The sequence below is a fragment of the Oryzias latipes genome, chromosome 16, assembly GCF_053564925.1.
Source record: "Oryzias latipes strain Hd-rR chromosome 16, Olatipes_Hd-rR_3.1".
NCBI lineage: Eukaryota > Metazoa > Chordata > Actinopteri > Beloniformes > Adrianichthyidae > Oryzias > Oryzias latipes.
In genome coordinates this window covers 18,187,323-18,215,321 of record NC_136252.1, presented here as the reverse complement: position 1 = coordinate 18,215,321, position 27,999 = coordinate 18,187,323, and the positions used below count along the sequence as shown (strand labels likewise).

Here is a 27,999-nt window from a genome sequence, read left to right as displayed (position 1 = left end):
CGAGACATTTCTTCAAACATCTTAACATCTTTATTAGGCAAATAAAATTATAAATAAAAAAAGTGCATAGAAAATTAAACAGGTTTAGAAATACGTATACAAATATTTACAAACTCAGGGTTTAGTTTGTACATGGTAACAAAGACTCAAATTTAAAGAGCACATATTTTAATCATCTGTATGTCTTTTACACTTTAAAATAACCCTATTATTTATATATATTTATATATATATATATATATATATATTTATATGTGTGTGTGTTTATATAACATTACAGGTTTTTTTTTAACAGATCCTGGGAGATGGTCGTATTCAACGTTCAACTAGTGCTTCTGCATCCTTCATTGCACGCACACACACACAGTAACAAACACACAGACAGACAGACTAGGATTTTAAAACCAAACTATTTTTTTTTTTTACATTTTTCTATTATTTTTTTTTTTAAATCATCATCCTCTTTTTGCATCAGTATTCCCAAACATCTGTCTGAACAGCTGAGGTAGAATCCTTGCAAGGAGTTGGGGGTGACGGCTCTTATTGTCAATGAGATGATTGACATGAGTTTGTCTGGGTTTCCATCCCAGTGATTGGACATGCAGAAGGCAAAAATAAAACATAAAAAATAAACTCTCAATGTGATTTTGTTCTAAAAACGACGTGGGAAGAGTAGGGAGTGGATAAATTGAGGGCAAATTTTACTCCTGGCTGCTATGACCATCACTAATTTAAGATAAGAAATTAAAAATAAAGTTAAAAAAAAAGTTGCTTTAAAAAAAAAAAATAAAAATAAAAGAAATTTCTTTAGAGCACATCATAAAGGCTTTCACGTGACACAACAGCCTAAAACAGGAAACAAATTCAAGTAAACAAAAATGGAAACAAAAGACGGCTGTAAACAAAAATGAAGGATGCAAAAGAAGGACCAATCTGCTTAGAAACCTGTCTGCCACCTCTCACACACAGACCACCTTTAGCCATTAAAAACAGAAACCAAACCATGAATAAATATTACCAATCAGAACAGTGTGTGAATTCAAAAAACCCGTTCACCACTGACAGAAACTGAACATCAACTTACAAAAGTTCCCGCTGAATTCAGTAACCTGCTTCAGGAGCTGAACATGCACACTCAGTAGCCATAGATTTTTTTTTTTATCTTTTTTTTTTTCTAGTACCAGTGATCACCCTGATTAAGAGACTGTAGCAGATTCCACAACAGTGGAAATCATGTCTTTCTATGTTGGATGTTTTTATTTATGTGCAACTGTTGGGCAGCAAAGTCTTATTGCAATAAGTATGAGCATCTGCCATGACAGTAATAAAATATATGTATATATTTATATATATCTAAAAAAAAAGGAGGATTTCCACCACAAAATGTCACTTTTGGCTTGGGTAGTGTTTGCTACATACACTGTACACTGATCTTTAAAAAAAAAAAAACTTTTAAGACATGCTGTTGTCTGCTTCGACACTATACAACTGACTGAAACCATTATATTTGAACAAACTAAAACTAAAGGGAAGACAGCAGGAGAAAACTAGCAGATGCTTTAAACTGGAACTTAGCTAATGATTCATCACTGATAGGAGTCCTGCACAGGTCCTGTCACTTAAGATGGACCACAACAGCAATTTAACAGCTAAATAATCCCTAATTCACAAGACAACTAATGAGACTGCTTTCAAAGCTTAGCACCATAGTTTCTTTCGCCCCCCCCCCCCAAAAAAAAAACCCTAACAGAATGAGGAAAGTTGAAAGTGTTGAAGGAAGGATAAAATGTACAAAAACTGGTTTGTGTGGCTCAAGAAAAAGATGCGACTGTGTGGATGTGGCTAAAATCTTCTCATTTGTGAGCGATCATGATAAGACCTGTATCGTCCAACTAAAAAAAACCTAAACCCCAAACAAAAATACAGAGTTTCAGCAATGATTCAAACACATAAGGCCTGGCGTGTGTCTCCAAAAACTGTGGTTGGCATCCTTTCAGAGATCTAAGAAATCCCTTTCCTTGAACGGTTGGTTTTGGAAGTTGTCGGTTTAGACACAGACTGCTTCTTTACTCCTACGGCTTTGCAGCACAAGTGGAAAGTCCTTTGAAGCATAAGTAGGTCATGAGGCATTATCTTCTGACTTCTGGTGCTCTCAGAGCCACAAAAATGTCTCCATATTACCTCGGACTGGTTTCATAGTGGCTACTCCCATCTCCAACCCCTTCTGCTGCACAGAGTGCCCATAGTCTCTCTCCGCCCAATCCAGTGCCTCCTTAACTTAAGGCTTACTAGTGAACGGGGATCCACTCCGTTCCCTCTACCACTCAGTTGAGGAATCGGCGGCATCGCCGGGCACCACAGTTGCAGTTCAGTTTGTTGCTGGCGTCTTCAATGGGGAACTTGTAGTCATAAGTGAGCTCCTCCCCCCGGTAGATTTTTCTTAGAGCAAAGATGACGATATGCTTGCGTCCCTCCACGTTGATCACCCTTGAGTAGCAGTTGGGCTCACAAGAGTGGTTGATGAACCGCGCTGCGTTGCCATGCATAGTTGCGTCCACCACGTCAAAGTCGTCTATCCGGAACATGTAGCAGCCGATGCCCTGCAAAGACAAATTTAAAAAACCACAGCTTTTAATCAACCGCAAACGCAGCTCATCGAATTGAGGCTAAATCCCAGTGGAGCAGGTCAAACGTGTTGTAGCCCCACAAACCTTGCCGTCGTAGTACTTTTCTCTTTTGTCAGTGAGCACTGAGCGGATCACAATGCCTGCATACTCGATGACCATCTCGCCTGCTTCAATGTTCCTCTTGCAGAAGAGGCCACGGCCATGGATGGCAGACCTGCAACACAAGCAAAACAGTCAGAAAAGAGTCAAGAAAATGAAATAGACGTGCCGGATGTCATCAGCCGGAGGAGCTTCCTCCGGCTCATGACAACCGATGACAGGTCATCATGACCTATCAGGACTGATGAAACCACTTGGCTGAGTCATGAAACACTCATCCCCTGCTTCAGTTCATTTCTTTTAAAAAAAAAAAATTGTCAAGTGTTTTTAAAATGTTTATGCCTCCCAGCTCAAATCTCATCTAAACTCAAAGAATCTGTTTGAAACCTTTCAATCTGGTTTTCGGGAACAACACAGCACTGAAACAGCTCTGCTCAAAGTCTCCAATGACATCCTTCTCTCCTCCGACTCTGGACAGCTCTCCATCTTCATTCTCCTAGACCTCACTGCAGCATTTGACACCATAATTCACTCCATCCTGCTCTCCCGTCTCAAGAACCGTCTCAACATCACCGGTTCTGCTCTGTCCTGGCTTCAGTCCTACCTTACCAACCGTCAACAGTTTATCAAGGGAAACAACAGCTCATCTTCCACAGCTGCTCTGTTGCAAGGTGTTCCCCAAGGTTTGGTGCTGGGCCCACTCCTGTTCATCCTTCACCTCATTCCCCTTGGCAACATCATCAGTCAACATGGTCTACATTTTATGCTGATGACATACAACTATACATCTCCACCAAATCCATCAGCTCCACCACTTACTTCACACTCACCCGCTGTCTAACAGACAGACATCAAAACATGGCTTCATCACAATTTTCCCAAACTCAACTGTGATAAGACAGACATAACCATAATTGGCCCCAAAGCCATCACAAAATCCATTCCAAATTTTTAGTTAAATTTCAATAACACCACGCTTTCTTCGTCACCAGTCATCCGTAACCTTAGGTTTCTCTTTGATACAAATCTATCACTTGAACAACAAGTTAACCAAATCAATCGGTCTGCCTGTTTCCACCTGAAAAACATTGCCCGCCTCCGTTCATCCCTCTCCTTTGCTGCAGCTGAAACCCTCATTCATGCTTTTATTACCTCCCGGTTAGATCACTGCAACAGCGTACTCCATGGTACACCCTCCAAAATAATAAATAAGCTGCAATACATTCAGAACTCTGCTGCCCGTCTGCTCACACACACCCGCTCTCGTGAACACATCACCCCTGTCCTTCAGAACCTTCACTGGCTCCCCATCGCTCAGCGTGTCAAATTCAAAGTTCTCCTCGTCACTTTCAAAGCCCTTCATAACCTGGCCCCACCCTACCTCACCAATCTCCAGCGTCACACCCCTTCCCGCTCTCTGCTCTCGTTCGATCCTAACCTTTTGTCCCTCCCCTGTCGGACCAAGCATCGAAATTGGGGAGACAGAGCCTTCTCCATTGCTGCTCCAACCCTGTGGAACAGTCTGCCCTAACATCTCAGAGACTGCGCTGACCTCCCAATTAAAAAAAAAAAAATCACTTAAAGCTCATCTATTTAAAATTGCTTTTATTATTTAATCTTCTTTTTATGTTTTTTATTTTTATTGTAATAACTCTTGTTCTTATTAACTGCTTTTTGCTCACATGTTGTAAAGCGTCTCTGTGTGCCATTTAAAGCGCTATACAAATACATTTATTATTTATGATTATTAAACATTTAAGGAATACTGTTTTAATTCTAGATGCTATAAATCCACTTTTAGACCACATCATCTGGATAAATGAGAACCTTTACCGACAAAAAGATGTAGATAATGTTTGCAGTCATTTCTCACCATAAATATAAACTAAAAATGGCCTTTAGGTCTTTTTTTTTACTACTTTCTCTATGACTAATGCTTTCTTTCCTATGACACAGACGTAAAACATTTCGAGTATAATCAATAACATCTTTCCAGACAAGCTGTGGTTTCCTCTGACAGGTGCCAAGACAGGAAGTGCTACAAAAGCGGCACAAACACTGACATAATTTTAGCACCTGTACCATCAATATTTCCCGCACATTATCATCTTATATGATGCCACCTCTGCTACTTATAAATAAAGTGCCAGTTTCTATTGAACTTCAACAATTCGTTCAACATCTGCAAAAACAACCAATTACTGAACAGTACGATAAAGAAATGAGTATCTAAAGAATGTTGAATTACTGCCAGAACACGTTTGACAGCAGATACCACATATGTGCCTTAGCCTCCTAAGAGCCGAACTAATGTTTGAGCTAATCCTCTCCACACATAGTCACAGGGCCCCTGGTAAGCAAAATTAACCACTGATTCTATGTAACCCAGAATGTGATGTCCATCCATGAGGACGCCAGGTCTTTAGGGGTTAAGGATGACTACCTTCTGCCATCAGACTTTACAACCTTAGCTGTTCCCAGTGAACCACGTCAAACAACATCATCGACTCGGTCTTATCTTACCCTGTGCAATAACCGATCATTTGATCATCCTGTGCAATATTTTGGAACGTATGTGTGTATATTGTGTATATAGGTGTTTATACTTACTCCATAGTCTTTTTCTTTTATATACTGCTCTCTGTTCCTGTACTGCTGCCGCAATAAGGAAATTTCCCCATCGTGGGACTAATAAAGGAATATCTTATCTTATCTTAGAGCGCTCTCATACCGGTTTTCCAGCTCTGAGCAAAAAAGTTTAAATCCCGCTTTTTTTCCTCTCTTTTTTTTTTCATAGTCTGGCCAGGGGTGTGACTCAGGAGCGACTTATTTGTTTTTTTCAAGTAATAAAAAAAAGCACATATATTTGTTATTTTCTCACTAACAACCGGTTTCTCTTTAGCAGATGTTTCCTGCTAACAGCCCCTAAAGGGCACCGCAGGTGTCTGTGTCAGTATTTGCTATTGTCCTTGGAGGGCTGCAGCTCCTCACACATCTATCTCACAGTTTGGGCTAAACCTCACAAATAAAACTGAGCTGTGTCCTGCATCTCATCATGAAAAGAAGTCAAATCCTTATGGCTTCTGCAGCAGCTGGGCATATATCTGCATCCATTTTTCACCAGTACAGTGTTCCCTCGTTTACTGCGGGATTTTCGCTCTAAAAATAACTTGTGATCGATGAAATCAGCGGAGAAAGATTTAAGATGTTTTATGGCAGTAAAAGTCCTCACTACACACAGTCTCCACTTTTTCCAGACAGACTTGAACATTTTTTTTCTAGTATTTAAACTCTCAAGTTCAAACCTTCACAGAAAATAGGCCAAGTCCAGGATTAGAGAATGAAAACAAAGATCTGATCGCGGAACAAAGATTTATGTAGATCTGAAGAACTGTCCGTTTCTGTACAGGAGACACAGAACGGACGACATCGATTGAAAAGGTCACCCTGAACAGGGTTAGTTGTTTAAAAAAGAAAAAAAAGAAAAAGCAGGAGCATTATTGGTCTAAAAGAAGGAGCAAAACTGCGATGTAGAAAGGGAACACAGTCTCCTGTTCTATTTGACAGGGATTTTTAGAGGGTTTCAGATAGGGGCACAGGCTTCAGAAGGGTGGAATAAAATATCACGTTCTATGTGGGTCTCCATCGCAAAATCATGTGTCTCTGATATTGTTTAGTGGGTCGGACCAAACATGGAGGCGGGCCAGATGCGCCTCGAGGGCCGTAGTTTGCCCGCCCCTGTTTCTGTTTCTGAACACATTTTTGGACTAGCATTGAATTTGACGTGCATCAAAAGAGGCAGCGGACGCAGATTTGATGCACGTTGAAACAGACGCGATTTAGACTGAATCCGGTTTTTTGTGAACGCAGCATAACACCGGGCTTGGCGGATTGCTTCAGAAATGTTGCACTTCTCTCGTAAAAGTGAGACTTCTATTCAAGAGCAATTCTTATATCATTTTTTTCTTCTTTATTATGCTTTTTTTTCTTTGCTCATGCGACTTATACCCCAGCACAACTTATACTCTGGAATATACAGTACATCAAACTTGTGATCAGTGTTTTCCATTAGCTTTTTTTTTTTATGTTTGTACAATGAAATATTAAATACTTGGTCTCTATCTTGTGATCTTTAAAAGTGAAGAACCCGGGCATGGAGCAGTGATTCCACACAGGTTTCTGTATAGACAGCTGTCTCTGTAGGGCCAGCTGCAATTTTGAACAGCTGCAGGTTTGGTTTCTTTACTTTTAGAGGTTGAGTAGTCAAATCAAGGCTTAAAGCATGAGTACACTCTAAACTGAACAGCTTTTTTAATTTGACCCCGTTGATCTGACCTGTAGACTCCCACGGCCTCTTTGGATGTTCTCTCCAGGTGTCTGAAGCGCATGGCCATGGGTAACTCCAAACTAGTGGCTCGTCTGAGAAAGAAACGTGGTATTCGAACATTTGAAACATTTGAACACAGAAAACAGATCAAATCCAAAAAGTGAAACCTGACCTAGTAGACTTCAAAAGAACCTCATCTTCTTCGTCATCATAAGGCCCTATGTCAGGAAGCTGTCTATGCTGAGAAGCTAAAAAGTTGAACATATCAAACGTAGACTTCCTGTAAAAGTAAACAAAAAGTATCATCAGTTTGAAGCTGGTTTTGTCATTGGGAATTTCCAGCTCCAAGAAGACAGACATACCTGAGATACAGCTCAGACCGAGCACAGCCATTAGGGTTAACAGGAAGATCATCATCTGGGCTCTGCTGTTTGAAGAAACGGAAAGTGTGCTTCTGGCAACGGTGAGCTCCTTCAAGTTGTTCCAACAGGAAAACCACTGTGTCGTGTACCAATCCCAGCATGCCGGCCCCTGTGACTCTCTGGAAGGTCAGGGGCCTCAGCTTTGCTATAGCGCGAGCTTCCTGCACACCATCGATCACTGCTTTCCAAGCCACTAAAGGACAAATGACAAGTAGATGGCATTAGGAGGACTTTTTTTTTTTTTTTTTTGAAATGGCAAAATAATATTGCATCAATTAAATCTTTTTTTCCGTCTTACCCTCAATACTGTCTGCTTCTACACTGAATCCATCCTCACTGGTTATTTCAAATCGCAAATGTGGCTGGTCTTTGTTGGTTGGGCATTCCTCATCCTCTTCGGACAAAGGCAGGTCGTCATCTGATGTACAAGCAGCACCTTAGGTGAAAAAAAAAAAAAAAAGGAAAATAAAATCCATACATCCCTAGTATTGTGATACCATATTTCATTGCTAAACATTCAAAACATCCAAAGCCTTAAGCAAAAACAAATCTTTGCATTATTGCATTAATTAAAACTAAAATACCAGAGTATTTTTTCCAGTCGGTCAGAATGCTGTGTCCCGCAGTTTCCCATGCAAATGGTTTGTCTTGTTCACCCTGAGACAAATAACCCCACGGCTCTGAGCTGGAAGAAAATCACAAAACATGTCAGACACATTTTGTTACACAAATGAAGAAGAAATTCCTCCAAAGTTAAATGTTTTCCTAAGCCTCTATGCTTTATTGTGCACACACTTGTACTATTTTAGCTTGAAATGATCAAAAAGAAGTGACAGACGGTGGGATTCAACAGACTATAAAATGTCTTGTATTACTGCTTCCAGAGCCGTTTGAACTTACCCTGAGCTCTCAGAATCACTTAAGTGCTCCTCTGTCAGCTCATCCAGGTTTAGGACTCCTTTCACAGTCGGGGTCTTGATCCGCACTCCTGAGGCCCGACTGGAGATGCTGGGAAAGGTGATTTTCGGAGGCTTCTCATCTTCGCTGCTGGGTTCTGGTTGCAGGAAGTCCACTTTGGACTTTTTTATGACAATACGGTCCGAAAGCGAAGACACCCTTTTCATCCGGACATGGGTGCGAGGCCGAGATGCAGGTGGTGGCGCCGGGGCTGGGGAGGGGGGTGATGCTGGAGGTTCTGGTTCAAGTAGAAGACCCGGTGGGAGAACCAGCGAAGAGGGGCTCATCGTTCGTAGCCCACCCCACTTGGGGGTGTAGTTACTCGCCATTGCTTGATTGATAATTGCTTGGGCACTTTCAACAGGGGCTACAGGTGTGTTTTCAGATGACTGCCCTGCAACCTTTGATGTTTTTGGTTTTTTAGAAGAGTGACTCTCTTTCTTCTTTTTTGGTTTTTTCAACTCTGGCACTGTTTCATCCTTTGAAGATTTTGGGGTTTTCTTGGACTTTTTCACACTCACTGATGCCACTGCACCGTTGCTATTGTGGGCGAGCAGCTGTGTAACCGTTGCTGGATTCTGCACCCCGGGTGTGAGTGATGCGGGGACAGCCGTCGCTATGCTGGCTCCAACTGTCGGAGAAGAAACGTTGCCGGCTGCTGCCAGTGTGGCTGAAAGGGCATTGCTCTGCAAAAGGCTGGCAATCTGGTTGACACAGTTATAAGAAGGGGAGTTGGGAGTGGGAAGCTGGAAGGTGTTACTTTCTGGGTTTTTCACAAAGATTTGCCCGAGCCGGTTAACCAGTAGAACATGTGGTGTCGGATCTACATTAGGACCTCCCACCTCTTTCACAGTGAGGATGGCATGTCCAGGTAATGCTTGGGGAAGCACTGGCTGCTGAGGTTCTAGAGCTGGCCTGGGGGTGGAGAAGTTGATAGAAATCATGTGCCCAGATGTGGCTTCCTTCTGCAAAGATGTGGAGCTGTAACCGTTTAGGACCACTGGGGTGGAGGTGGTTTGCAGCGGTATCGCAGCAGCCGAACAGCGCGTCATCAGTCCGGAAAGTGAAGCTACCGAGGCAGAGGAGGAAACGATGGTGACAGCCGCTGAACCGAATGGCTGCGCTTGTGTGGAGTACAAAGGCACGGAAACCGCTTGGCAAGATCCTGCTGGGGGGCAAGGGACAGTCGTTCCTAGCACTGGATCATTTTGAGTGGAAATATGTATCTGTGTTTGTCTAACTTCTCCTACAGAAGTGAGCGTTGTTAGTTTAGCAGCTGAAGGTCCTGTGCACGGCAACATTGACTCCGGAGTGGTCACTGGTTCAAGAGTGATGCTTGTGAGAGGGGGTAAAGAAGAATCCATCTGGAGGGAGTCCACAAGGCTTTCTGAAGAGATGTGTGCATCTGCAGACAGTAGAGGGGATGACTCAAGCAGACCCAGCACGGCGTCCTGGCTTTTGACTGCAGAATCTGCTAATGAAGGCACTACCATGTTAGATGTTAAGTGATTCACCAACGCGGCGGACCCCTCTGCCAACGAAACAAAGGCGCCATCGTCAGGCTCTAGGTCCAGGGCTTTACAGGTTTCAAGCTGGGTCTGGAGAGGTGTGTCTTGTAGAACAGGAAGCAGCTCAGTAAGATGGGGGGCATTTTCGCATTCAGCTAAAAGGGGAGTTTCCAACAATTTCTCTGAATATGTCGTCTCTGGAATTTTGATGAGCAAGTTAGGGAAAGAGTCGTCGTCGAGAGCAGAAAATAAGTTTTCCTGATTTGCTGGAGAGTCTGAGCTCTGACTGGAATCAAGTGGTTTCAACGGATGTAGGTGTGAACAGTCATGCGTAACCTTTCCGATAGTTGAGGCTGTCGCAGAAGAAGACTCCATTCCCCTGCTTTCCAGTGATGTGTTCGGGGTCAGTGAACTGTTTGTAATTTCAATGTTTGGGAGATTTTTGTTCAGATTTTTGCTTTGTATCGGATTTTTCCCGGGCCCGAACACCTTCTGAGCATCATCTGTGGTTGCAACACTTGCGTCACTGTCTGTGCCATCATCGATCCCATCCAGCTGAGCCAAATGTCGAGATGCAGAAGAGGAGGGAGACTTGGAGCGATCTTTTGATGATTGGCAGCTGACTATAGTTCGTGAAAAATCAAAATAGTGCTCCATGTCATCTTCAGAGGATGTGTTCCCCAAGTCTTCCTTGGCTGAGGCTGCAAGCAGCGGAAGACTGTTAGCAACGGTTTTGGTCTTCGGGACCTCTTCTGCCGTTTCCCAGAACTCCTCCTGATCGTCTTCTTCCACCACTATTTGCCCCCCACAGTTCATCGCAACCCCTTCATTCAGGAATGTTTCTTCAATCTCTAGTTCGGTCCTCATCTCTTCGTTCAGACTTATGCTCGAGTCTTTGTGAAAGGCGTCATAAGAAAACTTGTCTCTTTGTTTTTCCAACTCTCTGTGAGGGGATGTACCATTTGCAGGATTTGGTGTAACGTCTTCGGGTTCAGGGGAAGCTAAAAAGTTGTGCGGCACTTCAACAGAATCTGATTGGCTGAGATCAAATGAAAATCGATTCCGGGGTAAATGCTGCATGGTTGTAGAGAAAGGCAGGTTTGCTGAGGTGGTACTGTCCTGCCAAGGAGACTGAGGAAAGAACGACGATGTACAGTGTGTTCTACCTCCAGCGGGGCGGGATAAGGGAGAGTTGATCAGACTATCAGAAGAACCGAGTGGCAATAAAGGGGAGGTGGGCAGTGAAGATTTGCCGGCACGGAGCGTAATTGGACCAGGTAAAGGACCTAAGGGAGTTGGAGGACCATGACCACGTATGCCAGAGGATTGTGAGTGTGGGCTGTGGCGACGAGCTCTTCGAGTCTCTTCTAGATCACTTATGGTCAGGATATGGTGGGGTTTTGTCTGGGTTGCACCTAGAAAGAAAATGTAATTCATAAACAGCGTCCAAACTATGTATGCATCCATAATATTCGCAGTACATAACAGAAAGAGTAATACAATTATAGTCTACCTGGGGATGGCAGAGGTCGGGACAATCCTCCCGCTGGCCTCCTGGGAATCTTTGGCCTTGTGCTGTGGTCGGATTTTATGAAATGACCTTGGACTGACGCTTCTTCAGATGAAAGGTGGGGTTCTGTTGAAACTCTCTCTTGGGCTTGAGATTCTACATTTTTATACAGATGATGAAACCGCAAGTGTTAGTGTCTTCGTCAAAATGCTAAATATTAAGTTAGGTTATAGGACATATTTTTAAATAATAGTCACTGTTCTGAAAACACACCAGGAAGTTGACGGGGGCTGTGAGCAATGGTGAGATTGTCTCCTTGGTCAGGCATTTCTTCAATAGGTTTCTCTGGGACAACTGGGCGCACCTCACGGACTGTACATGTGTATCTGCACCGGCGGAGAGGGTTAACTGTACTCCAGTACCACCGAAAGCATCTGAAGGAGGAAAAAACATTTTCCCTCAATAAAACACATCCACATTAAGTTGCTGTTACATAGAGGGAGAGTGCTTAGGCCTAGTCTAAATGGGGGAGGGGGGGGGGCACTTTGTAATGCAGGTGTAGAAAAAACTAGAGTTATGTACTCTGAACTTCATTTAGGACAAACTATTACTGTGTTTTCTTGAAAACATGGTGGTATAAATGCCTAAATCAGAATAAATAGCTCATCTGTTCTTTAAAAAAATGATCGCAGAAATTATGGTTCCCCACCGCTTCCTTGACTATTTTTTTGTCCATTAAAACCCTTATTTTATATTCATAATTATCATTATTTGTTTTTCACAATTTCAAATAAAATACCTTTACTATAGTGTCAATAATGAAAGAAAACATTTTAAGCAATTGATTAAGATGTAGAAAATAAAAAACTTACTGAAACCCAACAGGAAACAATTTGCCTTTGCTCGCTGAAAGTTCACTCAGGACACCTAGTTTGTCGATCTGCAAAGAGCCTACAAATATATACACATATATACCATTTATTAGTTTAAGCAATTTCTGCAAAAATAAGTCCAAAAAACTTAATTTCAAAATAACTCACCAATCATCACATTGATAAATTCTGGTTCCAATCCAGTCAAGAACTTTCTGCGGAGGCTGATTCCCTCAAAATCTACATACACTCTGCGGTTGACTTCAAATTCTTGGCCGGTGATCATCTATACAGCAAACAAACAGTCCATTTGACAAACTTTAATCAACATTTATGCATTTTTGCAGCAGCCTCCACCCCCACACGGCGCACAAAAATGAGGTTTTACCCTGCCACTGATGAGATGCCTGTGTTTGTAGCAGTACACCTTCTTATCATCCTGGAAGACACACTGCCTGGAACGCGCACACATGAAGTGGTAGTTGCTCTGACAGGATGTCAGGCAGCAGCCTACGGTGGCGCCCGTCTTATTGCAGCGCTCACACCTCTGATGCCCGCAGAAAGAAAATAACATTTAGACGAACAACTACCAGTACATTAAAATGTGAACAGTAAAGCAGAAACAGATTGGTTAACAGAATGTTACATGACTAACCCTAGATGATATGCCAACCAACCAACCAAGGTGTAGTGAGATTGCTTTTTTGTTTTGTGGTTAAACAAAATGACATCTAAACATTTTTGCACAACTTTTACCCAAAAGCAATATGTAGCATCTTCTTTATTTACATTAACGTATAGAATTCAAACAACACACTGAGACTTCTCATCAATTTGTGCCCCTTGTTAACAAGAAATATCAATAAAGTTTTATTCAATAAGTTCAAATATTCAAAAATGGGAAGCAGCAATGCCAGCAATGTATTTACATTGGTGCAAACACTTGACCTTCAAAATAATCTCTATCAATTATTGCTGAAGAATCCAAATCGATTTTTCCTATATAATGCTTGATATTAATTCACCCGAATAGATTAGAACCAACCATCAAGCGCCCCCTTGTGACAGCGCTGTGTACATGCAGCAGAGAGCCGTTGTCCTCTTCAAACACCTCTGCAGACCACAGACAACAGTTGACGTGGGCCCACTCGTTCTGGCCCAGATACAGCAACCTTCCTGCTTCCTAAGAAGAAACGCAAAGAAAGACCCTCAGTAACCAATGAAAACTCAATGTGGAGTGTTTACTTGGACCGACAGCGTTTACTGCATTTCTCACATCAGGTTTGAGATCGCCATATTTCTGACACAAAGAACACTGCCTCTCATCGTCTTTAGACCAACCAGTGTCAAAGTCAGCCTTCATAAGCCTCCCTCTTTTTCCTGCAAACAAAATAATAAACTTTGTTGGGTTTCAAACATAAAAAAGGTTAAAAATAAAGATGCATTTTTGAATTGTTCTCACCTTTAAATTTGAGAGCCCTGCTGCTTTTGAAATAGTTCCGGCTCGCTGGATCACCCAACATCGGAGACGCCCCATCCTCTTCCTTAATGTCCAAAAACTGCCGGTTGTCCTCCTGCAGAAGACCCAGTGGATGCCGGGACGACTGCTCCTCCCGCTCCTGCCACTGCGCGTACACATGTTCTGTTGTGGGGGGACAGACACCACTGGACAGCATCCCCCTGTGGAAGGAACAAAGTCCTTAACACTCACTTCCACAGAGTTACTTTTTTGTACAGTATCTTATTGTACTCTAAAACTATACTTGTTGAAAATTTTCTGCTTCAATAAAAAAAGAGATTCAAACATTTAATAATACATTTTCATTTTCACTTACACGGGCAAGTCTTTGGTACAAGGGTTCCACACCTTTGGGTCTTGGCTGTTGAACCAGTTGAAAACCTCTTCAAGGAGCTAAACAGAAAAGTACACAAACGTGTGAATCGAAATGAAAGCTCTTTGCAGTTTTAACAACACAAGTGGAAAATCTAGAAGTGCAACACTTGAGAGGCAAATGTGGGTCGTCCCCTCCCATCCTTTTCCAATCACACAGCACCTTTAAGTAGTAGGAGCGTGCCAGGGCAGTGGGCCTCCGCTCGTCAGGAAGGTCGTCTTCTTGTTCGAGCCTCTTTCGTATCACCTGAACCACATCTTCGTGAAACATTTTCTGTGTAAAGACAACAGTAATTGTTTCATTTCCATTTCATACGAATAGAATAGACATTTACAGTGGTCCACCTTTCATGTCCTTGCATTTTAGTGGAGCTTTTTTTGTGTGTGTAATTTTTTCTTTTTCATGCGTGTTCTGTGCTCTGATTGGCTGCAGACCATCGTCAATTATTTCTTCCAAGCCGTGTCTCTTGTACAGTACAAACTGCATTCAATTTGTCTAATTTACATTAATCTTCAATCGCAAGCATGTTTTCCTTTTCATTCTATAATACTGGATTTATTTTCCTATAAAGGTTTAAATTTTGAAAGATCAAGCCAGATAAAAAGGAGAGAAAACAATGTCTGAAAAAAGTGTATAAAGTGTTTAGTAAGAGGTTTTACAGCCATAAAACATCTAGGATCATTGCAAAATGTAAACAGCTGAGATTTTTTTTAAAGAACGCAACTCTTGCAATTAATGACGGACTCCTGCATAGCATGATGAGGCTACAAAGACGCATTTATAAACTATTTGTTTGTTTACAATGTTCACCGAGGGACAGGCATAAAGCTAACTTCATACAAAATATCAATTTCAATCACTTGCTTATTGTGTATAAATACAGAAAGGTGATTACTGTAGAATTTTGGCAAAAACCTAATCCCCTTAAGTTTAAAAGCAAACAGTTTTTTTTTAAAACATACCAGTGATGTATAAAGGCTTTTATCAAACTTCTTGCCAACAGCTCGGAGGTCACAGGCCGGCCTGCCTTCAACCCCACTGTCAGGATCAACCAGCTTTTCACACTGCATCAAAAACCAAAGCCACAGTAAAGAGAACGTTCGTGTCACAAACACCTGTAAAAAATAGCACATGGTTGCATCCACATTATGGAGTCTCCCACCTGTGAGCATGTGACAAGGTGCTGGGTGAGGGTGGAGGAGAGTAAGCATGCCAGGACTTTCTCCACCCCTGCCCTGAGTTCAATGTAAAGAAGCTCCCTCCAGGCACTGGGCTGGGTGACGCTGCACGGCCGACACGAGTACACCACACTTTCTGGTAAACTGGACAGGATTTCATACAGCTCGTCTGGAAAAGACAAGCAGAGAGGAAAACCTTTTTTACTCCCTCTACTAGGGGAATTTTTAAGTGAAAGCCTAAAAATCAATCAAAAATCAAAAGAAAGAAAGAATATAGAAGAATAAATCACCTGTCAGATCCTCACACTTGGCGTGTACCCAGTGATTACATGTGCCGCACTGCATCATCTGACTGTCGTAGTCATTGTCTTCGTAACACTTGAAGCAGATTGGACAGTAGTTCCCTAAAAAGTGTGAAAATAATGTTTAAATGCAAGTAATGTGCTAAGAAGAATGAAATGGTGGGCCGCTGTGAATCCTTCCCTCACCCTGCTCGTAAAGTTTTGAACAGTCTGGACAAAGGCCTTTGTCGTGGTTCCAGTCAATCTCCCAACTCTTGCCCGGCGTGACACCGCAGCTTTTGCACCTGATGCATCGCATACAAACCTGCAGAAAAAGAAACCATTAACAGGAGAGCTAAACCAGAACCCAGGACATCGGCACATTGATGGAGTCTCACCCAGGCTTTCCTTTTCTTGTTTAGTTTGGGATAGTTGGGTCCCAAACAGGAAGCGTGATAACAGTTCTGGCACCGCTCACATTCTAATAAAGGCTGAGGGATGCAAGGCAGGCAAAAAGTGTGAGGCCAGAATACTAAGCAACACTTGTGAAACGGGAAAAAAAAAAAAGAGATGACACGTCTGTACCTTAGTCAGCTGGTTCTTCTTGCCGCACACATGACAGAACTTGCAGCGTCTGCAGCACCAATTTTCTTTGTTCTCCTCAGAGGGGCGCTCTGCTGGTTCAAGGCAAAACCGGTGGAAGGGCTCACAGCACACTTGGCAGTGCAACATCTGACAACGGCCATTCCACCAGAGCAGACGTCAAACTACGTCAAACCTTTTTGCATGCCATTAAAGTAAATATGAAAGAGTTTACCTCATGTTGCCCCTTACTGGCACACAGGAAGCAAACGTAAGGTGGCATGACAGGGGCAGAACTCAGTATACTCAAACCCCCCATATTCCAAACGTTCTCTAAGGTGCAGTCCTCCTGGAAATGGAACGGTAAAAAAGTCACAAAAACTCAATGGATCAAAATATACTAAACCCTTGGGGACTATTTCACCACAAATTTTGACTTGTACTGGAAAAAAAAAATTTGTAATTTGTTTGAATGACTCATTGTTTGAATGTTCTAAGTGTAACTTTTTTTGTTCACTGCTTGAACTTAAATCTATTGAAACAGAAAATGTTCAATTAGATTGAAGTGTAGCAAAAGTTACCTTGAAGTCGACCCGGATTTTGTGAGTAGGTTTAGAAGACTCGACGTGTCGTTGTTCGAATCCGTGGGCCAGAGCTGCGAGGACACTCGGAGGAGTCTGTTCCAACGCAGCCGGAGATGGGAGACCCTGAGAGACGACGGAGAGATGAGGGCGTCAGCAGCAGCAGAGACATCCATATGTGCATATGTTCTCTGAAAACCCTGACTCACCTTCTCAGGTTTACGTCGACCCTGTGGCACACGATGGGAGCTGGATTTTCGATGTCTGAATTCATCCTCTGAGGTGTCTTCCAAGAACCCATCAAGAGAAACAAAGTCTTCAAGACAGGAGGAAAGCACAAAACTTGAACTGGCTAATTCCCCGACATTGTCTGTAAACATTACAACCAGAAAACTGTAAAAGGGATTCTTTTCTGAGGCGCCGTTACAAACCTTCAACTCAATAAACTAAATGTCATCTAAAGGTTCAATTACCTTGACTGAAGCGAGGTCCAGCACCCCTTCTCCTCGCTGGTGAGGCAGAGCTGGAGAAGGCCTTATCATCCAGATCGGAGTCATAATCCACCAGGTCAAAGTAGACACGAGGTTTGACGACGCGCTTCGGCTGCTTCCTTACAGACGGACTCTGCCCGTCAGCCGATGGAGAGTCCACAGCGCCGTCGTTGCCTTCCTCGTTACTGGAATGACCCCCACTGAACGACCGCCGGCGGCGCTTTGAGGAACCTCGGAAAAGAAAAGAAAAACTGTTACAAAGATGAAAGAGTGATGTTTTTATACTGGAGCACAAAGAAGGAAAAGCACCTTTGGGTGCCGTTCTTCCACTCAGTCTGCGTGCCTTTCTTTCTTCGATCTGATCACATCTCTTATAGCTTGACACAAGAAAATGAATTGATTACAAAACAGTGAAATCTATCATTTCTGCTTATGATGTTGTGTACAGCAACAATAAGTAATTGAATAAACCTACACACAACACTGCCGCTTTGTGTTGGGCCCTCCAAACTTGGGTTTGTCGAGGCAGTTTATGCATTTGCCGCAGTCCTCCTCGTGGTTGCAGCCTTTGCACACCCCACACCTCCGGGAGCGGTACCCAAACGGTCCCAGCCCTTTCCTTTTTCCAAAGTTTGTTGGCTTTTTCGACTTGGTTACTTTTTGATCAGACAATTCGGGGCTGTCGGACTCAGATGGAGATCCAATATCTGCAATAAACATTTTAATTATGCATTTTAGCTAACCCTATCTATCATAAAAGAAGAAAAAAACATTAAAATGCATGCTTCTGTTTAAATCAAACAATTTGGATGAAAAACAGCATCAATCTGATAAATGCTAAAAGTGCTTCAAGATATTTTGTAAAAGTAATAAGAGATGCAAGGGGAGCAACTAAAAAGGACAAACAGCTATTACTACTCCATAAATACCTTTAGCGATGGGTGATGGAGAAATACCAGATCTTTCATGCAGTGGCAAGGCGCTTAGTCTGGGAATGTCATCCGGCACGAGCGCTCGAGGCTGCCCGAGCACCACAGAGGCAGCTCGACACACGTGCTTGATCCGAGGACCTCCTGCTCTTCTGAACTCCTGGCACAGCGGGGAGATGAGCGGGGGCTGAAGGAGGATAACATCCAAGACAAAAATGAAAGAATTAGGCCTACGGTTTTTTTCTCTCTCCCGTCAAACTAAAAATGAGAAATCCTAATTTAACCTAGAATAACTCTTATTTTAGCAAGAACAGTGGGAAAACAGAAATGAAAACAGGATGTTAAGCAGGGTGATGTTTCCACTTCTCAAGTCCTTTACTTGTGCTTGAAGGGGCTCAGTCTTGACTGGAACACTCGGATGAGGCTGCACCCTCTGCTTCCTTCTCTGTCTCTTGGATGCTAAATCTTGAGGTCTGCCTCCGGTTGTGGCGGACAACAGCTGAAGAGCCACAAACATTTAACAAAATGTAATCAAACAGTTTATAGATTTGCACATCTCCAACTGTATGTTTTTTTTTTTACTAACCCCTGAAGATTTCAGCTGCTTCTGCTGGTCAATTTTAAAGAGTTGAACCTTGGCTTTCCTGAGGAGATTGAACATTCTTTTATTTGCACCAGTGAGGCGTGCACGCTTCTCCGTAGATGCAGCCGCGCCCGAGTTTGGCCTCGCCCGCAGCTCTCCTGCGAATAAAAGCAAGCTCCAGGTTATAGCAGGGTGTTGTTTTTACAACCGATTTACGACTTTTATAAAAAAATGCTCTTACCAGTGGGAATCTTTACAGCTTCTTTCCTTTCTATTTCCTCCTCTTCGCTGTGGTGCAACACCAGCGATGTGGAGTTGGTAGCCCGAACACAAACCTTCCTAATGACCCCAGGAGTGTTGAGGTCCTCGATCTTTAGCTTGGACTTCTCCGTCTCTGTGACTGTATCTCGTTGCCTTAGACTGATGCTCATGGCCTCGTCGTCCAGTCCTTCGGCTAAGTCTATTGAAGGTGGAAGGGGTTTGCTCAAACAGTCTGGCTCAGCGGTCATCCTGCTCTTAGGAAGTCCCATGTGGGGTTTCTTCAGCCTCTGATAGATCTTCAGGTGAGCGGCCTGCTTGTTAAACTTAGGCAAACTTTTCTTTTTCAGATCTCCCAGGAAGCCAGATGACAGCTCGATTGACTTGTTAACCGGAGTGGAGAGTAAGAGATCCTCGCATTTCCTCTCTGGACTTTTATTCAGTGTATACAATTCCTCACCCGCCTCCTCAGGCATGTGCCACTTGAAGCTGGAGTTCTTCAGAAAGGAACTCCTGTTTTCTATCGTGCCGCACTGTCTTTCAGAAAACAACGAATCAGCTATGTCAAGGCTGTCTTCAAAATCCTGAGCAGTGAACAGATCGACATCCAGCTGAGCTTCACTCAATATGTCCTCCTCATCGATTGGAAGTATGGGGGATATCGCTCTCTCCACATCATCATCATCTCTCTTCTTCCCCGGACGCGGCTGCAAGACAAACTGGGAACCTTTCTTTGGGGAGTTTCTTCGTGGCAGAACAGACATCCCAGCATCGTCCATAAACCTCTGGGGGGTCTTGATCACTCGCGAGGATCGGGCACTCACGACCGGCATGATGAAGTGCTTGATGTTTTTGACAAACTTGGATTTACCCGGATGGGCCGCGGCGCCGTCTGCTTGCCTCCCGTCCACCGGCGTGTCAGCTTCCTCCTGTTTCAGACCGCCTTTGTCCAGCCCCATTTCAAGGAGAGTAGAAATGATTTTAGTTTGCTGCGGTGGCCTTTTGCCTTCAACGTATTTGAGGCCTGCTCGCCCCTTTTTGTACTTTTTATGCACTCCCACGAGCCTGGAGGTTGGGGAAGGAGCAGCAGCTGCAAGTGAGGTGGAAATCTCTCCGTCTACCTGGACATCACAACTGCTCAGGTTTTTGCGGGATTTTAAAGGAGCGAACTTTCCATCCTTCCCTCTGTGCCTGTGTTTCTGCGGCGGTCCCACTGTGTTGATGCGCCGCTTTTTCAGCTTTTTGAGGCTCTTTTTTGATGGTTCTGGAGCAATCGCTCGACTCTCTGGCATCACGGACCTCTGGCTATCGATCAACTGCAGGTCCGGTTCCTCTTTCACCGGCAGCTGTATGGGCTCCTCCTCCACCGACAGAGGCAGAGGGACCTGCTGGGTTTCTGGCTGGAGGCACTCTTTTGGTTCTGGCTGAAGCACTTCTTCGACTGCAGGCGGAGTGTCTTCCTTTAAAACCGGATCTACATTCGTGGAATCAACCGGGCCGACAGCTGCGCTGACTGTGGTATCGGGAGAAACCGCTGCATTTTTCTTCTGGAGTGACTTCTTTTTCCCAACTTTATTGTTTCTACATCTCCTTGGTTTGGAAGGCACAGGCAAGGGTTTGGCCTCTTTACTCTGAAGCTCCGCCTCATTCTCCACCTTCTTAGGGGAAACTTCACCTGGCAACTGGGATTGGGGGTCAGCATATTTTGAGATGTCCCTGTCAAGGTCTTCGGAGGAGTTCACACTGGACACCTGCGGCGCGTCTCCAGCCAAAACAGGACTTGGGTTTTCGGGAAGAACTTGTGGGCTGAGATTTTCAGTGGAAACCTGAGAAGAAACTTCAGCTTGCACCTGTGGAGCATCTTCACCTTGAGGTTTTGCTCTAAGCCTCCTTTTCTGAGCACCACCTTGCTTCTTAGTGACGGTCTTACTCTGTGGAGAATCGAGGTTAGACGTTCTTCTTCTTAGTCTCCTAGCAGGTGTAGCTTCACCATCCGGACAGGATGTTTTATCCTCCGGAACGTCACCTGGATCTTGCTGAACCTCCTCTTTCTTGTCAGGTACGGGGCTAACCTGTTGGATCAAAAAGGAGGGCTTGGAACTCTTGTTCTTGCCAGGAGATGAGACCTTTTTAATCTGAAGGGGCGGCACTTTCTCGCAGTCAGCTTTAGGGACTTCTTGAGGTGTTTCGGGTGAGGGATCTATGGGAACGTCCGCTTGTAAACTAGACTTTTCTAAAGTCTTTTTCGGAACTAAATGACTAGCATCAGCGTCACCGCTGTCTTTTAAGGTTCCATTTTCCGGTTTGGATTTCTCACCTGGATCCTTACAGCTTTTCTGGACGCTGGTATCACAAGGAACAAACGGATCCTCCCTGTCGATGGTCTCCGGCTGTGTTTTGACAGCATTTCCATCACCTTGACCCCCGACCTTCACTAATGCTAACGTCCAGATGTATTTTCTCCGTTTTTTCTTCCGCGATGAAGCCTTCCCACTGGCCTGTGCGCCATACTTGGGGTTTTTGATCTTTATCAGCTTTAAGCTTGGAACCCTTTGCTTCTCATTTTTAAAAGGCAAACCCTCACTTGGCTGGACAACTAAACTATTTGTCTCTGCTGAGGACGAGCCCTGGCAATCTGGTACCGGAATATCCTTATTTAGTCTTCTGCTTTGCCTCCGGCCTTCCTTCCGCTCCTGTCCTCCTCCTCTTTTTTTTGATGGTTTAGTCTCCACCGTTGGTGAAACTTCCATCTTGGGCTCAGCTTGATCACTTTTCTCCTGAGCTCCAACGTCCTCCGGACTCTCCAGGACTTTTTTAGAGACTGGGTTAGCGACTCTATTACTCCTGCGTGTGACAAGTTTGCCTGGTTTCTTTTTCTTTGATGCCTTCAGTTTTGGCTCAGCAGACCCATTGTCCTTTACAGTGTCAGACAGTTCTTTCTCTTTCGATTTTTGGTCATTAACCCCAACTTTGGCAGTAGTCTGGCCTTCGGGTTCTGCTGTCTTGACGGCAGATCTCCCTCGCCTTCTTGGAGGTCCATTTCCAGCTCTTTTCTCCAGCGGGCTGCACTTGTCCTCCAGTGGTTCGGGTTTTAACTTAACATGATCACTTAAAATCTGCTCACCCTGAGTGTTCTGGGCATTAGGCTCATCATGAATCTCCGTAATCTTCAACTCCTTCACAGATTTTTTCCGAGGCTTCTTTATGGCTCTGATTTGCTTTTTGGCCACTAACTTTATGGTTATCCTTGGTGCTGCTGAAGATCTGTTCTTAGTGGACTGACGATCTGAATTGCTTTTTCCTTTTGAACCCTTCTTCAAATTCTTTGCTGGTGCCACTTCGAGAGGTGTGCTAGATATTTCTTCCAAACAGTTTTCTTCTTTTATGAGGTCTGGGGGAATGGCTGCCTCCACCGCTGGCGTCTTTTCCCGCGGTCGCTTCAATTTGGTTTTGACACCAACCCCTACAAAACAACAACATAACCGCAAAAGCATAAGAGATGTGCAAATTCTGGACATCCTCGTTAAACTGAAACTTGTTTGTTTGTTTTAAAAACACACACAATTTACCAAATCGCTTTGTTGTCGTTTTTTACCTTTGGAAGAATTTTGTTGAGCTATTACAGGTTTTTTGGAGCATTTCTTCTCAGCTTCAAATCCTTTGAAGTCTTCCCCCTTAAAAAAAAAACAACATTTAAACGAATTGACATGACTTTGTTCAAAACACAAAACAGTAAAAAACAAAAAACATTTTAACCACAAGTGATCCCACTGCCCCGGACACATTTCAAATATCTGGGACCCATCCTGCATGTTTATAATACAGGGACTGTGTTAATACAACTGAACTCAATGTTCATGTTTTTGTATTTAATTCCACATAATAGATATCAATACAAATGCAGTAAAAATTGTTTTTACTCTATTTTTTAAAATACGAATGACCTTGCATTATGATTACCTTTTAGTGGAGCAGTAGTGGTATTTATATATATTGAACATTTTTAAATAATTGGAATAGAGATAAAATAGAAAATGTTGATGCCACAGCTGATAATATTAATAATTAAAAAAAACAACATTAATATAACATTAATATTATCCTACGCTAGCAGCGAGTAGTGATGCAACGATACACCTTCTTCACATTTTGGCTCAAACATCGATTTTGGGCTCACGATTTTATTCCGATTTGATTTGTGGATTACAAAAAAAAAAAAAAAAAACTATTTAAAAACTTTTTTTAAATGGGCTAATAAGCAAGTAACACTGGAGAAAAACGTTGAATTAGCTTCATACTAAGCCTGGTGTGGTGTAATAAAACAAGAAGTTTTAAAGCCTTTTTAAATTTAGCACAAAACGCTTTTGACACTTTTAACATAGACCTAATGATATGCAGTAGACAATACACTTTCCTTTAATGGTGTCACATACTTCTTTTTTAAACTGAGAATTTGGGCATTCCTAGTAGTTAAAAGAATATTCATGCTAAAAATGTAAAAATTCTTCTGAGACTTTATTGTTAAAGTACAGACAGTCAGATTCCATGTGTTGACCTAATGATGGAGTCTGATTGTAGTTATTTAATATTACTATGTAATGGCTAAACTAATATTCCACTATTATTTCATCCTGTACTCTCTCTCAGATCTGTCTCAAGCATCTTTGAAAGAGAAGAATTAGCCTTTATTTTTGTTAAACTGGTAGCCAGGATCCACATGACTGGACATAATTTACGTTGCTGCATCAAACAAAGCAAAGACGCTCTGACAAGATGCAAAAGAATTATGAGTGTAATAAATGTCCTGCTCCCTTCAGGTTCTGAAGATCTCCCTTATCTGCAGTACTTGTAATATACAATAAAAACATTTTTTTTAACTTTATAGTTAAAAAGGACCTAAAAGACAAGAGACAACGGATTTCTCACGACATATGAACTTTCAAATCAAAAATACTCCCAACTGGCTTTGCCACACTTCTGCTGTGCTACTGTCTATTATAACAAACGTGCCATGTTTGCTAGCAATAGCTAAAAGCCATGTCTGTCCTCCTACGACAACAGTTACTCACTAATGACTGCAAAGGGGGCAACACAGCTACACTACGCACACGTCATATGGATTTTTGTTTAGTTATTGTTTTTATCAAAGACTGAAGTTTGGAGTAGCTAAACAGGAGGCTCTGGTTCCATATGGATACAGTACAGAGCAGTTAGCACGTAGCCGCGGTGCAGACTACGGAGGCGCTAGCCTCCCCCTTCTTTGTGTTCGCTATTAGCAGGCTAGCTGTTACTTTGGCCCTGTACAGTGTGGGCCATATGAATTAGTTGCTGTACATAGTAACTCACTTATATTCTCACTCATTGGGTTTTAACGCGTTAAACATGTAGTCTTGTGTTTTAGAATTTAAACAAAGAGTGGCCGTAGAGAGGAAGTGCTAAAGTAAATTACTGGTTATGCTTTCAGCTTGAAACTAGCATTTAGTTTTTAAGGTCTAAATGAGAAAACTGAACGATGCTAGCGCTTGTTAGCTTGTGTTGTCAGCTTAGCCAGAATGGAGCTAAACTTAACATTTAGCCGGGCAATGGGATGTTGACATATCGTCGTGGCAATAAGCACTCACAGTATGTGTCCGGCACTCACGCATGCACATTCACATTAACACAAAGTGTGAAAAAATAAAATAAAGATACTAACTCCTGGGTCGATTTGGGACCTCACCTCTTCACTCTCACTAGAGCTGTATCCAGCCTGGCCAAGGATCTTGTGACTTGCCTCTATCCCCAGTAAGCGCAAGTGAGACTGGTCTTCGTTTAACGACAGAACCAGGTTTGCGGGCCTTGGCCCTCCGTTAGTCACATCGTCAGTTTCAAAGCCTGATCTTCCGAGTTGCCATCGCTTCTCGGAACGCAAACGACTACGCGAAGACCATGGCCGACCAGGGAAACGACCTCTGGCCGTAGCAGTTCCACCTTGGCCTCCTACGGCAGCCGCGGTTGCTGATCCGCATCCCGCTGCCGCCATCATTGCTTCAACAACAACACATACACACATACGCACACACACACACGCGCACACACAGTCGGCCAGCAATTCGATGAGAGAAAAGAGGGAAGGCGCGAGATGGGAGGGGACGACCGCGGTGGCTAAAGGGAAAATGAGTTTTACAGGCAAAATAATAATAATAATAATAAAATATCACAAGGGGTGAAGAAAATGTTAACTTAAATTCGGACTGCAGATCATATTATTTTTATAGTTTGCACTAATGATAGTACTGACTGCTATTTATTTTTTTATTTATTTTTTTTTTTTATATATACCAAACTAATAAATGGTAAGCATACACATTTGTGGAAAAGATTTAGGGCGATATTTTATTCCATTGTCCTAACTGTTACATTTCCTTTTAGATAATGATTATGCGAATTTTTGGGTAATTTCTTATAAATCCATTTAGATTCAATAGTTTTATTATTTTCAGTTATATTAATGTTGTGGTTTATTTTAGATTTTGCAATCTTGTTACATCCACTCTTTTTGCGCTTTTTATTCTCCTCCAGAGCGGTAGGTGGCGGTGTGGGGCGCGGCGTATTTAAAAACAAAAACAGACCGTGCAGGCAGGCGAATCGAAGTAGATCATCTAAGGGAGGAAGTATCTGACTGTTTCGACGAAATCTGTCCCTGAAATATAGGTATGTTGCTTAAGTAATGTTTTCTATTTAGAATATATAAACACATAAACCCCCCCTCCCCCATAACCTGCGTAAGTTGTTGGCACAGAGGAGTTTTCCCTCTTTTTCCTGTGTTGCTGCTAAGCTAACAAACAACACATCAGGGAATTTTGAGTCACCTGACTTTAGCAGGTTTGCTAGTTTTTCCGAGTATTTTTTCTTTTTTAGATAAAATCTTTAAACCGTCTTGTTTGTTCATGTCAGTTCAAGACAATGTTATGTATTGTCCTTTTTTTAATGAACATACTCTAGCGACAGCGTCGCCGCAAGCAAGGGTTTTAAATCCCTGTTTCTCTGTCTGTCTTTAAGTTAGTGCCCCAACTCAAGTATAATGCTGTTTGTCTTGATTATGTATTTGTTTCTATTCATCTGTTTTTCCTCCAGTTCACCACAATGAACCTGGAACGACTTCCAAACGAAGAAAAACTTATCCTCTGCAGAAAATATTACTTGGGTGAGAACACATTTATTATTATTATTATTTGTTTTGGTTTTTTTCAGGCCAACATTGTAAATAAAAAAAAATGTTCTTAATGTTTTACCTGGTGAAATAAAGGTTTTCTATCTATTATTATTATTCATTGTTGTTGCTATTTGTCCAATTAATTAGATGACTGCTATAATGATTTTCTACTAGAAATGTTATGCATATGTATGTGACGAATGAAGTTTGAATTTTGATCTAGTGTTAAAATGAATCGCGTTCATTAGTTAGGTCATATTTATTCATTATATTAATGTCACATTTTGTGCCTCTTTTTTCTGCAGGAGGCTTTGCGTTTCTCCCTTTCCTGTGGCTTGTCAATGTTGTCTGGTTTTTCCGGGAGGCCTTTGTAAAGCCAGCTTACACTGAACAGCTGCAGATAAAAGCCTGTGAGTGACTAAACTACATCAGTTCATGGTGTTAGAATAATACACGTAAATGCCGTAAAAACCTTTTTACTTCTTAGAGTTAGCTTCTCTCACCAGTTGTTTTTTGGACTAATTTATTGTGTTGTTATTATTTAAATATTTGTTTTGCATGACTTCACAACTGAGGCCCAATTTCTTTAAGGGAGATCTTTAACCCACATTAGTAGCAACATTTAAGCTTTCATGTCATTTAGTTTTTATTTCTTTTGTAATAAAAAATGAATAAGCTGTCAATATGTTGTATTTACTTCTGTGGTATAAATAGTCGTTTTTGATCCTCTAATTTCATTTAGTGATTTGTGTTTCTTGTGTATTCTTTTTCTAGATGTAAAGTGGTCAGCAGTGGGATTGCTGTTTTGGGTGGCGGTTCTCACCACATGGATTACTATTTTCCAGCACTTTAGAGCACAGTGGGGTGAAGTGGGAGATTCCCTGTCCTTCACAATTCCACTTGGCACTCCATGAGACATTTTTTTCCATAGCACAAATTAAAAAAAAGAACGATCTATTGTTGTGGACCAAAAGAGGGAGAGAAAAAAAATCGTTTTTAAGTGCAGTGAAACATTTTGGTCTGTTTATCCATTGCAGCTCATTTGAGAAGCTGAATCATATTTTAACTAGCTGTCACATTTTTGAAAAATAACGTTTTTGTTTTCTCTCTGCCAAGACACTTATGAGAGTTCTTTAGAGGCTAATTCATCTTTTATATGTTAGAATGATCGAGCTGGGTGTTCAGTCAGGCTTCTTCAACACTGTTATTCTCTTTTTAGGATATGATAAGATGACTGTGAGCCAACATGGAAGACAAAAAAAAACATTTTTATTTGTGAATTTTGCTGAATAAAGTCTTCTCTCATACTTTCATGTCATAGTCTCTCTATGTATTTTTTAACAACATCAATTGGAGGCATTTATTGCAGCCAATAATCAGGTAAGTTTTTGAAACATATTTATAAAATTTACAGTGATCCTTTAATCTAAATAAATGATGCTACAGAAAAACTTCTAAACAGCTGCTAGTCTTTCCAGAAATGAAACAGCAGGTCCATCAATTAAAAAAATAATTGCAACTTCATTTAAGACTCTGTGATTCCCTAATATGTTCAGCAAACGTAAAGAATTATTTAAAACTGTCACATTTATTTATTTAATGCTTTAAATTATAGTCTGTCACATGATAAATAAAAAAGTAGTTTTTAAAAATAAAAACAATGCAATATTTTTGTTATAATCCATACTGAATAAATTAAAATGATTG

The 27,999-nt window shown here is 42.1% G+C and overlaps 2 protein-coding genes across 2 annotated transcripts; one reads left to right on the top strand and one right to left on the bottom strand.

Annotated features, from left to right (window-relative positions):
* Positions 1-7: 7 nt before the first annotated feature.
* On the bottom strand, positions 8-25,205 carry kmt2bb (lysine (K)-specific methyltransferase 2Bb). The gene is made up of 36 exons (XM_023964213.2): positions 24,817-25,205; positions 22,693-22,771; positions 19,081-22,560; positions 18,843-18,997; positions 18,636-18,755; positions 18,257-18,443; positions 17,803-18,034; positions 17,637-17,704; positions 17,310-17,558; positions 17,046-17,206; positions 16,837-16,962; positions 16,491-16,604; positions 16,259-16,405; positions 16,072-16,164; positions 15,881-15,998; positions 15,683-15,796; positions 15,377-15,561; positions 15,177-15,278; positions 14,377-14,487; positions 14,158-14,234; positions 13,785-14,002; positions 13,599-13,702; positions 13,368-13,505; positions 12,711-12,869; positions 12,491-12,608; positions 12,323-12,401; positions 11,724-11,884; positions 11,454-11,606; positions 8,376-11,355; positions 8,060-8,160; positions 7,774-7,911; positions 7,416-7,668; positions 7,226-7,333; positions 7,062-7,145; positions 2,712-2,841; positions 8-2,600 (listed from the first exon to the last, which is right to left on the bottom strand). The coding sequence occupies exons 1-36, from the start codon at positions 25,147-25,149 to the stop codon at positions 2,325-2,327; spliced, it is 11,451 nt and encodes a 3,816-aa protein (XP_023819981.1). The 5' UTR covers positions 25,150-25,205; the 3' UTR covers positions 8-2,324.
* A 455-nt stretch (positions 25,206-25,660) lies between these two features.
* On the top strand, positions 25,661-27,597 carry psenen (presenilin enhancer, gamma-secretase subunit). The gene is made up of 4 exons (XM_004077803.4): positions 25,661-25,790; positions 26,214-26,283; positions 26,598-26,702; positions 27,067-27,597. Exons 2-4 carry the CDS (start codon positions 26,223-26,225, stop codon positions 27,204-27,206), a joined length of 306 nt encoding a protein of 101 aa, XP_004077851.1. The 5' UTR covers positions 25,661-25,790; positions 26,214-26,222; the 3' UTR covers positions 27,207-27,597.
* The last annotated feature ends 402 nt before the right edge of the window (positions 27,598-27,999 follow it).